The 13,040-nt window shown below is 45.8% G+C and overlaps 1 protein-coding gene across 8 annotated transcripts in view; it reads left to right on the top strand.

Moving 5' to 3' along the window:
• The window catches only part of Pgant9 (polypeptide N-acetylgalactosaminyltransferase 9), a 285,663-nt gene that overhangs the window by 158,241 nt on the left and 114,382 nt on the right, over positions 1-13,040 (top strand). For all 8 annotated transcript variants that reach the window (XM_033467572.2, XM_033467569.2, XM_076521049.1 and 5 more), the window contains one exon: positions 12,039-12,879. In XM_033467572.2, coding sequence (XP_033323463.2) covers positions 12,630-12,879 — 250 coding nt within the window. In that variant the 5' untranslated portion in view covers positions 12,039-12,629. The remainder of the gene's footprint in view (positions 1-12,038; positions 12,880-13,040) is intronic.

The following is a 13,040-nucleotide window of genomic DNA, read 5'->3' as shown; positions in this document are numbered from 1 at the left end:
GGGCACCAACACCGGCGCGTCTCTCTCCGCCGAATCGGCCGCCGGCTTATTTTCTTAGTCGCGGCCCGGTTTCGCGTATTTTCCATTGGCCCACGCCTGCTCGCGTCGCCTCGCGACGATCCGCGTCGTTGCTTCGTCTCCGAGGGACTTTAAGTTTCGAAACTCTGATTTCGGGATATGTATTTCGTTCCCCGCAAAACGGCGTCCTGAAAACGGCAAACTTTTCTCTCGATGCGTTATCGATCGGACGTATCCGCATTTCAATTGAATCGCCTGTATTTCTAAGTAACGTCGACGTCAATTAACACGAATTGCCGAGCATTGTAGCTTGTATTTGATGTCTCCCTAAGCAATGTCTCCCTAACTGATGCACAGATTGTGCACAAAAATGAACAATTTGGGGACAGGAGATGCGATTATTCGAGCCTTGCGATTCTTTTCTCCTCTCCTCAAATTGTCCATTTTCGTGGACAATCTAAGCGTCAATTAGAGAGACATTACTGTGACAGGAATTGCTTCTATCGGGGCGATTTCTATTCGAAAAGTAGCCGGACAGAAATTTCTTTCTCTTTTGAATAATTTCAGCGAGTATAAAATAATACGCGGATGTCCTCGAATTCTTTTAATATCGCCATTGTTTCGAATTCGAATCACCCATTTTCGTCATAATTGCATAAAATCCACGGTCCGGTAATTACGCGGAGAATCATCTTTATGGCTTTATGTGCTTGGCGTACACGGGAATGTACTCGGAGAAAATGAATTTTCATTTTGGCGTGATTGTTTCAATTTCTCTTGGAATTTCGGGGGGAGTAATGCGCGATGGGAAGAATGTCTTTGTGTCGGGAACGTTCGGCCAAACGGTGGATACCGTCTGTTATATTTGCGTTATTAATGTGTTTCTATTAATACACGGTTCAACAGCGATAATTGCTTTATGAATTTTTCATCTAATTTCGCCTCGAAGTAGAATCTCCGGAATAGTCGAACAGCAGAGGGTCCGCGTGTAAAACTATTTTTCCGCTCCATTTCGGAGATTTCGAAATTTCCTGGGAAAATATCTTCGGCACGTTGTCGTACGAAAACCCACGCAATTTGCCATTTAAAGTATATTTTTATCTCGAACGCAGTTTTGCGCGAGACAGCTTTCAGAGACGCGGAATTTTTCCGGGGGTGGCTTCGTCCCTTGAACGTGAACTTTCGCCGATAAAAAAAATACGTGTCCCTTTATTTTTCGCTCTTCCCCGACAACTTCTCGTTGAGTAACTTTACGGCGGCACGAAGCCCCGCGATACAGTGCATCTTCGCGGAAAAAATAAACCGATAATACGGAATGTTCTTATTTCGCGCGGAGTTCTTCTTTTTTTCTTTTTTTAAAAGAGCTTCGTGTAAAAATTCATGAGGTGTCCGTGCGCGTGTGCTATCGAAACAGGTATCGAGGAAATTGATAGCAGCCAATATTCACAGGCAATTTTGTCGGTAACGAAGCCTCGCGTCGTAAATTGCGTTCTACACTTTCCGCTTACTTTTTATAACCTGTTTATTCAATAGACGGATTTCGTTTTATTATTGCTTCGATATGCTGTACCGAGAGAACCAGCAATATCGAACATTTTTAGCGATCCCAATTGTTCGGTACAGACTGCATATTCTGCATGCGGTTTCAACAGTTTTTTAAATATAGAATTTCATATCGCAAAAATTCGTGCCGCGAATTTTTATTTCGACCGTAAAATTATTTCGAAAGGGGTGCGCGGCAATTTTTCGTGCCGCCTCGGAGTCGCCGCTCGAATGCAAAGGGTTACCGTCGCGCAGCAATTTCCCTAAAAATGTTTGCCCATTGTTCGTTTCCAATTGACAAATACATCGAGCGCGACGCGTGCTACATTCGTGAAACGAAACCTCTGTAGACAACGAAAGGTTTGTTCATTACGTTAGCAGCGGAACAGGAGGGGGTGGAAATCCCTCGGTGAAAATAGAAGGCATGCCAAATAAACGGGAACACGCGACCGAGATGTTATCCCGGGCGTGGCAGTGCAACCTAACTTCAAGCAACACGGAAGGTAATGGTCGAGGGGAAGAAAAACTTTTTGGGAAAGTAATCTGATGCCGGCCATCACGGAAACTTACTGATGAAAATTCTTTCTCTCGATGCTGCCAAGCCAAGCCACGCAGTGCCGAGCCAAGGCGAGCCAAGGCCAAGCCAAGGCCAAGCCAAGCCAAACCAAAGCAAGCCGAGCGAGCGGAGCCGAGGCAACCGAAGCCAAGCTGAGTAATCGGAACCAAACCAAACCAAGCCAAGTCAAGCCGAACGAGCGAAGCTAAGCCAAGGCGATCCGAGCGGAGCCGAGTCAAGCCGAGTCAAGCAGAGCTCAGCCAAGCCGTGTCAAACCGAACCAAGCAGAGCGGAGCCGAGCCAAGCCGAGCCAAGCCAAGGCCAAGCCGAGGACAAGCCAAGGTCAAGTCAAGGACAGGCTAAGGACAAGCCAAGGTCAAGTCAAGGACAGGCTAAGGACAAGCCAAGGTCAAGGTCAAGATCAAGGCCAAGCCAAGGCTTCCCGACGTTGTTTAATCCCATATTCGATCGCGTTCCATTAACAGAAACCTCCATTCTCCGCTGTTTTATTCCGTGACTTCGCTCACGCGTTTCTTCGAGACCGTTCTCTCCGCTCGTGAAATCTCATCGTTGAAATCATAAGACTGAAGAAATTTAGTACAATACATTCGGAATTAACAATTTTCCACGGGAGTTAACTTTCGAAATTAATAATACGCATTAACGCGAAGCAGTTGGGAATTCACGGGGATTCGAATAAAATTTATCATAAAATTTATCAAAAATTTTGGAACGTAACAACTGAACGCGTTATATTTATTCTTTCACCGTTTCGCTGTTTCGTTACTCGAGAAAGTTGCAGACTCGTTGCAGCTATTTGATCGCGACATCGTCCCCGAAGCATTCGTTATTTCGCCGGACAGTTCTCTCAACTAAAATCACATTACATCTCGAAACCCGTTCGCCGTCGTGCAGCTTTGTTTGTGCTCGAAAAAGTCTCTGCGACAGGGGGGTTCTAACAGTTCGAGCAAACGCCGACAGCTCATAAACCTCGAGAGCAATCGAAGGGAGCCTCCTCGGCGCGCAACAACAGCGCAAACTTCGCTTTATCATCGTTCGACAAGGGAGGACGCGTTTACTCGGTCCGTCCAGTTAGACGGTCGAATAAAACTCGATTTCTAAAGGAGTTCGAAAGTATCGGCCGCGTCTATACACGTGTACCGGTCCGAGCATCAAGCGTACACAGAGTTTTCCATGATTATGTTAACGCCTGGAAAGGGACGATTCCTGGGATGATTTCAAGTAACATTTTCCTTAGCGAAAATGCGATCCGAGGCTTCGTTTACGAGTTATCAACGAAAAACACTGACCAATGAGAGGCGAGCTCGGCTGGCCCAAGGTGGGCCGAGTTAACCAGCGCTATCCAGTCCAGTTCCGCCCATTGGCTCGGCCGCCTCGCGCCAGTCGAGCTCGCCTCTCATTGGTCACCGTTTTCCGTTAATAACTCGTGAACGAAGCCTCGGATCGCATTCTCGCTAAGGAAAAAGTAGCTCGAAATAACCTCAGAAATCGCCTCTTTCAGTGTGTTAAGATTATTATAAAATACTCTGTACATTCGGCTCCGGCTTCGATCGAGGCGCAAGCGATTACGTTCCGCCGTCGGTTTATTACGTTTCCGACGGTCGAATCGGACCAAATTTCCGTCTCGTTCCCTTTCCGGTTCCTCCGTCGGCGTCAGGAGTCAGGACCTCCATTTTCTCTCTCCGGAGTCGAGAGGATACCAATGTCTCGAGTAGCCGCGTCTCCACGATGCCAGGATTGTCCGTGAGCGTGGCCCCGGCTGCCGTACCAACGACTGCCAGACTGCCAGAACCGTACGTGGCAAAGTGGTTCGCTCGGTTTTTAGTGGCCGTTACTATCGGCGACGCTCAGCACGGCAGGCTTTACGGCCACCGGCCGGGAAAATTCCCCTCGGTGTAACAAGATCGAAAGTGTTTTCTTTGTCCGGCGACGCCAACTTCTCCGGAACTTCCAGGAATTCGACGACAAGAATTTTCGTTCTTGATAAAAGCTCGGTTTTAGCTCCGCGATATGGCTCGCGGTGACCAATCTTGTCTACCCGCGGATCTCTCTGCACATCCGGTTTTGATCATTATCGACGCGTTCGATTCGTCGACTCCCTCTCTCTCTCCCGACGATTCGAGAACGTATTTGACACTAGAACTACCAAACCAGTCAAAATGACTGACTGGTTTCGAGTGTTTTCTTTTACAATTCCTGACAGCGTGAAGATGTTTCTGTGGGAAATTTTTGGATGAACTTTTTTACTCGAGCATACATTGTAACAGAATTCGCACGAAATTTAAATCGATCCAATTTTGTCACTGTCACAAAATAATATACAATAGTCGCGTTTAGGATTCGATAGTTCGAGGAACGTAAAATGTTTTTCTCGCCGAATAGCAAGATCTTGGTAGAAGAAGCTAAAAATATTACCGTATCGTCTTCGACTCGTCGAGTTCGACTACCGAACTCTAAAAGTGATCAAACAGTGTTGCTTGAATTCATTTAGACTTCTTGTCACTTTTATTACAATTTATGCTTGGACGATCGATCGTTTCCGAAGAAAGAGTCTTCACAATTTAAACGATTCGAAAGCAATAACAAAAAATAGAAACAGAAAAGATAAAGATCTCCTCGATCTTTCTAAAACCCGTACGATTATACCTAATGTCTACCATAAGTTCCTCCGTTTTCCACTTCCAAGGAGAAGCACTAACGACTCTACGAAAAGCCCCCACAGAACCTCTGACGATATAAGAAATTTCCCGAAGAAGCATTTCGTTCGAATCCATCCGGGGTAACGCCGACTCCCGATACGATGAATCGTGTTTCAGACAAGAAAATAGCTTTTGTTTCCGCGACTTCGCGATCGCGAAAGTCCGATCTCGCAGAGAGCCGCGCGTTTGCGCGCAGCGTACGCGGGACGAGACATTCGGAATCGCATGATCGCGTTGGTCAATTACTCGAGATGGAAACGACCTCATCGGCGTTTCGCTGGAAATGCTGGGCTTTGCCGCGTGACGCCAGGCAGCCGATGAAACGCGCGATCGTGCACAGGCATACCGCCGTGTGTCTCTGTTAGGCGAGCATTCGCGGAGCTTTCGGCATCGGGAGAATCTTTCGAGATTCACGTGCGGCTGCCGGCAGGCTCTTTCATCGTTCCTCGAGGCCCGTGTTCGATCTCTCCGCTGTTCCCCTCGGCAGCCGTCGTCCTCGTTCCCGGCCATTCGGAATGCAGCTCTCGATTCCCTGATACCGTAGACGACAACTTTAGACAATTTCCGAGATTGCGTGCGCCGCGAAACTTTTCCCGGACGGTGCATAAAGCCGTCGTTGAGCATTGTATATACCTACTTATCGCGAACAATTCCGATTGTCGTCGCGATAACGCCGCGACGCGCGACGCGCCGCCGGCCGCGAGCTGCGTAACCAACCGCGTGCCGCGTGTACCAGAACGAGGAAAACGAGACGATTACCGCACCGAAATTGCTCCCCAAGGGATCCGCCGGATCCTCGGCGCACGATGCGATGTAACGATCCGGATCCTCGATCCACGCGACGCTCCGCAACCAGCGAGTCCTTAATTAGTGGACCTCTGGCGGCCGTTTGCTTGATACGTTAACGGCGCTCGCCGCCGGCAAACTCGAACAACGATTCGTAACTTTTTCACGTGACTTTTCCCTGCCGACGATTCTATCCGATTATCAATTCCGAAGGGTTAGGACATTCGATAATAACGTTCGAAGAAATTGTTTCTCTTTAACCCCTTGCCGTACCATTTTCTTCATAGTTTCACTAATCAGAAGTTTTTCGATTGTAACAATTCCTAAGAAGAAAAAAGACAATTTATATTTATCGCGTGTTTCTATGTTTACTAAAACGTTGGAATATCGATAATGAGAAATCAGAATTTTATTCGGACTAAAAAGAAGGAAATAGCATTCATACTAAACAGGTTATTACTAGAAATCACGTGGCAGACTCGTCAAAGTAGAACAAGGGGTTAAGGGTGATCGTATAATCGTTTCACAATTTATAATTGATTCATTGTTACGAAATTTCTGAAATTTTCTACAGCGCTAGGCACTGATTAAAATGCGTTTAGCCATTGCAAAATTGTAGCAGAAGATAATCGATCGAGAAACTCTGCAGAAACGAGTAATAACAACGAGCCATCCATTTGAATTCGTTCTGCTCACAGAGCCACAGAGGATCTATTGTTCGCGTAAAACGTGATCCTAAAGCATATGACACGAAACCGAGATCATAATTCAGCAGTAATCGCATCTCCCGTTGGATGCATCGCTTCGCACACGCCCCTGGGAAGGCCGCACGCACGCCGGCTAGCGTGTTGCCGTACTTCGGGGATACTTTCCCGCGATAATAGCTCCGTAACGAAGGCTCGAACGGAGTTTTTTTGACAGTACGTTTTCACCCCGGTTCGCCGTGCGGAAGAAGCGCGGCACACTTTCCCACCTGTTGAACAACAATCTGCATATTACGACATGTAAACGAGACTCGCGGCGGACACGAGGAAGATTCAACAACTTCGACAATTTTTGACGTTCCGCCGTCGAGTCGCGCTCGCGTCACCGGGCACGCTTCGGATGCGTTAGCTATCGGAACGACGCACGCTCGTAAAACGGCTTAGCGATCGGCGGCGCCGAAGTTTTGCGCTTTAAACTTTAACAATCTCGTTAAACCGGCACGGCGAGACGCTCCGGCGTCGCGAGAGCCGGCGCGACGAGTACTCGCGGCGTCGCAGCCTCGCGCGGCTGCCAGGATTCGTCGTATTTAATTGAAACACGTCAAATTGACGGCCTCCCGGGCGTCCTATGAAGCGGAATTTAATCTCATTGGCAATGCGGCTAGACGCGTATTACACGGGGCTCGCGTAACGAGCCGCTGAATGAAACAATTTCGTTACGGTAAGGCGAACCCCCGCCCGGGGCTCGTACGTTCGCACCGCGGAATTCCGTTCCGACCGAGCGCCAAATAGGAGGAGCAACCCTTTCGCACCGCGCCCATTTCGATGCGGAATTTATGGCGCGATCGAACGCCGCGCGAGACAACTACGGAAAGTCCGGGGAAGCTGTTCCACGAAAAAGAACTCCGATAACTTCGAGTATCGGAACTTCTTTTTATCCCGTGCTGCGGTGGCGCGGCCCCGAGCTTCTTTATACAGCGGTAATCTTGAATTGTTTATTGTAACCATGTGTCCGTAATTTTTGGTTGAAGTCGATTTTATTTCTTGGCGAAAATCTTCGTTTCGTTTTTGGTAGGAGTTTCACGATATTTTGAACTGTTTGTAAAATAGAGCCAATTCGAGACTTATATAAAGCTTGGGGTTTAGTAATTAAGTCTAGTAATTAATCCGTAGAAAATCGTAACAAGTTTTTAGCCTAACCTAAGGATGTAGGCGAAACGAAAGATGCAACAGGGGCGATGTATCGTCGGATCTCTTTCGCAGTTATTGCGATCTGTGTCACATGTTATGGAACGTTATGCGACTGTAAAGCTTGATGGCTCGTAATATCATCCGTATTCGCGGATAACAGCGGCAACATACGTAAGATTGCGCACGCCGGTGAATAATGCTTACAACATTTCTTCTCGTCTTGCACGCGTTTCATCCGTGTTGTTGAGAAGTATTTAATTTAACTGGAATCTACTATTGGAAAATTCCTTTGAGCAGCCTTTATACGCGCGGCCTCCTGTTGCAATTTGCCCATGTGATTACACACACACACACACACACACTTACATCGCGAGATAGCGGAGATCCGTCGAGAAATAATTCTAAAGGAACATTTTAAACAAAAGAGAGCGCGAATTATCGTCGACGCGGCGATTACTAAATTTTGAAAACTTCCATTAAATCGTGGTGGCGCGCGTCTCTAGAATAATTTGCGCCAGCGATAACGACTACAATGCCGTTTAATCGTGGATCAAATGAATTGGCTTATCAATTTGGATTTATGTTAACGAGTGAAATCATTTTAATCGCATCCGCGGTAGGTAGCTCCGCGGACTTTCCGGCGTTCGCGACGCGCACGAATGTGCCAAGTGCAATGCGATAAAGAACTTCATTAAACTTTAATAACGTCATTATTTTCTTTGCAACTCTGCGGAGTCGTTAAAAGAAGAATTAAATTTCCGTTTCATTCCGGTTTTCGTGGAGCGCTTTGAGAAGGCGTAATTTCGCATGAGAAGACACCGCGGTCTAATTAGAAGAATTTTCCTCGTTGTTCGATGTCGCCTTGAAAAGCTTTCTCCGCCCGGCCGGTGAGATAACATTTATATTTAAATCTACTTTGTTATCTTATCGAGTAGACGGTTTTCCACCGGCTGAGACGATTGTATTCACGGATGGGACGCGATCTTATTTATCGAACCAGTCCATTATCGTTGTGAAATCATTTCAAGCACCATCGACTCAAAGATTTCTTCTCCAGGTGTTATTTAGTTTGTTGTATTGTCGCAATATTAATAAATACAATGCCCAAGTGTAACGATCAGTTTCTCTGTTTCGTTAACGTTGCATCGAATCAGCAAAAATTTCTACGAATAAAATTGTAACTTGGTTTTTTAGAACCAAGTTCAATATCATATCCTTTTCTATCAAAGAGGAGACTTCGAAACTGTTAAACTTCGTAACGATCACGAGCACGATACACCGTGAAAATGTTGGTAATCCATTATTTATGGAATCGTGTAGCAATCGTCCGCATTGTTGCAAAAGTCCCGCAGAAAACGATTAGAGAGCCCCGGTAATGGCTCCTGGTTTTCGGCGAAACAATTACAATTTCTCACAATGTGTGTACCGAAGCAACTGGTCTCGGCGATTGTCGCGAAACCGTCGAGTCGCACAATGCTAATGGTTTCTTTGTTCGCTGGTCGCAGTCACAAAGGTTAATAAATCTTTTCATTTGCCGTAACGAGCGTGTTTGCGGAGTTTAGACGAAATCGATCGAGTCTCTCTGATTATTATTATTTGTTTTGTTATAAGAGCTTTTAAATCTCAGATCGATCATCGTCGCAATTAGTTGACGGGGAAGCTCTCGTTTTTCGAAATGTTTCTCTGGGTGATCGACCTTTTCGTAAAACAAAAGCGGACCGCGCTCTTTGAACCATCAAAATTTTAGCAATGCAGCAGCAATGCGTCGAACACAAGGCGTATCCCCGGTGCATAAAACGGTATGCACAGGGCGCGCAGGCTGAATACGCGTGCAACCCGTATCTTGGGTTCCCGAATGTCGAACGATAGGCATTCTAATGCCGTATCGCGGACAAAGATTCCACTCGACCCATTATTCTTTCGCTTTTTCGCGGTTTTCGTAGCGTTTCGCCGGTCGCAACACCATTAGCACGTTCCGCTTGCATTATTTCGGTGTCTTCGAGTGTACACCGCGCTTACATCGGCATTGCGAGGGGCCCAAAATGACAAATACCCCTTCCCTGGACCCTTCCACTTGCTCTCTGTCCGCGAGGTTCTTCGCGGAGAACTTTTCTCGCCCTTAACCGGTTCGTTGCAACGTTCGCTTGCACTTGCTAATCCGGGGATATGCAATTTCTATCTTCGAATATATTCGAGTGGATTCGTTCAAATTTGTAAAATTTACCACGCGTCGAGCCACGTGTTCTGCTGCAACAAAACCGGAGAAAACAGCGAGAAGAAAAGGCGTAGAATTCGTATTTTAGATCCTTTTTACCTGTGATCGCATAAACGGTGCAATTTACTTAGAATTTCATGTTTCGAACATCGAATTGCATCCGAACGATACAAAATATGAACGATCGTTTTGCATTGCAATTATTTTACGATCCCGCAGAAATGATATTTTAACGCGTTCAAGATTCTGAAGAGCGTGCAGCAAAGGGCCAAGAATTTTTGCGGCTTGCTTTCTTAAATCTTCATGACAGCCCGAAGTGGTTCAGTTATTCAAGAACAGCGCGGCCGGGCGCAACAAGCAAACGTGCTCCCGGTTTATTAATAAATGACTCGATGTGGACTTCCAGCACGACCCTTAATACCGCGCTTTCCTATTCAAAAGTCCTGCGGTGATTCATTCCAATTAACCAAATCTCGGATGGACTATAAACTTCATTAGCTCCGCGGAATATTTATCTTCTTTTCGCGACTGAATCCCGAGGAGGATAGTTTAAAATTAGCGAAGCGGTAACTCGAATCTCCGCGTCGATGGAGTCCGCCCTTATTAAAATATGCCCGCGGTACATCGTTCTTTCATTTATTAATTGTAATTAGTCTGTCGACTTTCGCGCTTAATTAAAATATTCGCCGTCGGTTCTGCGTCGAGTATTAAACAAATTCTAAATCAAAGTGTATCGGATGCGAAAACAAGAGTTCCATGAAAAGTTATTCGTTCTTTTTTCTTTTTCGATCGTGGCAACTTTTTCGCTTGAAAATATATGTTTTACAAATTGGGAACGCACGCGGCTCTGCCTAGATCGATAGTTACTGAAAAAACAATGTTACACGCGGCTCACAATTTTTCGATTGAATTATTCGTTTTACGCAGTTTTTTGCAATTAAAGCCCAATGAATTACTTCTCTCTCTCTCTATCTCTCTCTCTCTCTCTCTCTCTGTCTGTCTATATATATATATATATATATTAATAATTGCAAAAAACTGCGTAAAACGAATAATTCAATCGAAAAATTGTGAGCCGCGTGTAACATTGTTTTTTATATATATATAATATATATAATATATATATATATATATAACTTTCAATATTTTGGCAATATATAGATATATTGAAAGTTTTGTGCAGCAATGTTTCACAATGTGTGTTCGCGGTTGTTCCGATGTTTTCGGGAAGTTTCTTTTAAATCGAATACTCTCCCACGATAGATATTCCGAATATTTGCAAACGTTTCCACCGATTCCTCTGCTTTCGACTTCGCTTTCGAGTTTGCTTTTCCAACGCGCAATCAGAACTTTTCTTGTCAAAGGAAATTTCCTCGCATGATTTACTTTGGCTAATGAAATGGCGGCTGTGATGAATTACTCAATTAGTTCGGTTAAGTTAATTTATTGGTATGTATATCTTCTCGGTACGTTGCGCCAGTGCCACCGCAAACATATCTTTGGCAAATATTTTGCGGACCTTCAGTTTCGTCCCTCAAATTTGCTCGAATACTCGTCGGTTACGATTATGTCACGATGTCACTCCGGAAATCCGTCATAAATCATATACTAAATCATGCTACGAGCAACGTGTCAAATTGATTTATGACAATCAAATTATCTCTTAATTTCCCTGGCCTCGCACGGTACCAAATTCTTATTGAAATTCTCTTTTATTTTATCTAAGTTAAACACATACAACCTTGGCATATTAAGATAATTCGCATACTATAATTTCATATATGCACACACACAGTAAATTCTCCCTATTTTTCCTTCAGCTTTTAACCCTTTGGACTCGAGTGGTGACTCTGAAGCACCATTAAAATTTATGATGTCACGTTCCAAAATAATTTTTACATTAGCAAGGTTTAGATTTAAAAAGATTGTTAACAGCGTAACTCTTGTGACAAGAGTCAATTTCATATGCATAAAATGCACTTTTTCATGTAAAATAAAAATACTATAAGTCAGAAAAATGATTTTAAATTTACAGTTGAAATATAGCTTCGAGTGCAAAGGGTTAAGCAAAAATGGACAGTCTGAGAAAACGAGTACATTCAATTCATACATCTTGATTGCTTGGGGACATTAAATTGACGTATTAACGTACCTTAAAAATAGGTGCTCGAATCTTCTAAATCAGCTGTTCTTAAAACCGTCGACGCATGAAAGCCTACTTAGCTTATTAAGATAAGTTCGCATACTAAAATACTTGGCGTATAAATAACACTCCAGCCACTAACTTCGAATGTTCTTGATTCCAGAGAGGGCGATGCGGTGATAGAGGGTTACCGACCCCGAAACACACATATCAATTCATATCATACACGCCGCCATATCGCCTGCACATCGAGGCATATATCGAAGCGAGCAGAAGTCCGAAGCCCGGCAGCGATACGCGATCGCCGGCGGCTTCGATCGAGATATCGATCCTGCGCACAGCCGAAATCTTATCAGCGGGAATGGAGGTCCGAAGATGATCCAATCGCGTCGGAGTCGCATCGAGTGTCGATCACACGGGTCGATCGACGGGGAACTGTCGTAACCAGACCGGTCGGAAAACTTTGCGTTCCGCGTGCTTACCCGGCTAGGCGAGATTCCACGTAGAGGAGGACCAGGGGGCCGAAGTAAGAGGATGTTGCTGAGGTAACACGATTTATCGAGCCGGCTGAGAAACGACAGTTAATTGAACCGTGCTCGATACCGAGGAGATCGCAAGCTGTCGAAGAGAGAGAAAGAGAGAGAGCAAGAGAGGGAGAGGAAGAGAACGCAAGAGAGAGAGAGAGTGCGCGCAAGAGGGAGCGTAAGAGGGTGCAAGAGAGGACTCCTAGCTGCCCGGAAACTGAGAGTCAAGAATGGGTTTCCCAAGGCGGAGATCCCTGTGGCTGAAGGTGGCCATTTTGGCGACCGCGGTCTGGGTCACCGTCTGCTTCCTGCTCTACACAGAGGACCGCGCCAACGCCGCCGTGCAGGGTTTGGCGCCGTCCGGCGTCGCGGCGCCGCAGATGGCCAACGGTTTCGTCCCCGCAGCCGCACCGCTTCGAAAGGAGACGCCGCTCAACGAGAAACCCAAGCAGAAGCTAGTGCAGGCCGGCCCCGAGCAAGGTAATTAATTTGTTGTTAACGGGGATCCCCATGGGACCCCAGAAGGTACCCCGGAAGGCACCCCAGGAGGCACCCTAGGAACCTTGGTTTAACTATCGATAGAGAGGGACTCTCGTTGACGAATGAAGGTGCTCGCGGATGTCTTTAAAGCAACTGCCTCA

Source organism: Megalopta genalis, chromosome 4, assembly GCF_051020955.1.
Source record: "Megalopta genalis isolate 19385.01 chromosome 4, iyMegGena1_principal, whole genome shotgun sequence".
Classification (NCBI taxonomy): Eukaryota; Metazoa; Arthropoda; class Insecta; order Hymenoptera; family Halictidae; genus Megalopta; species Megalopta genalis.
Note: the sequence above shows the minus strand (reverse complement) of the source record. Positions and strands in the feature narration are given on the sequence as shown.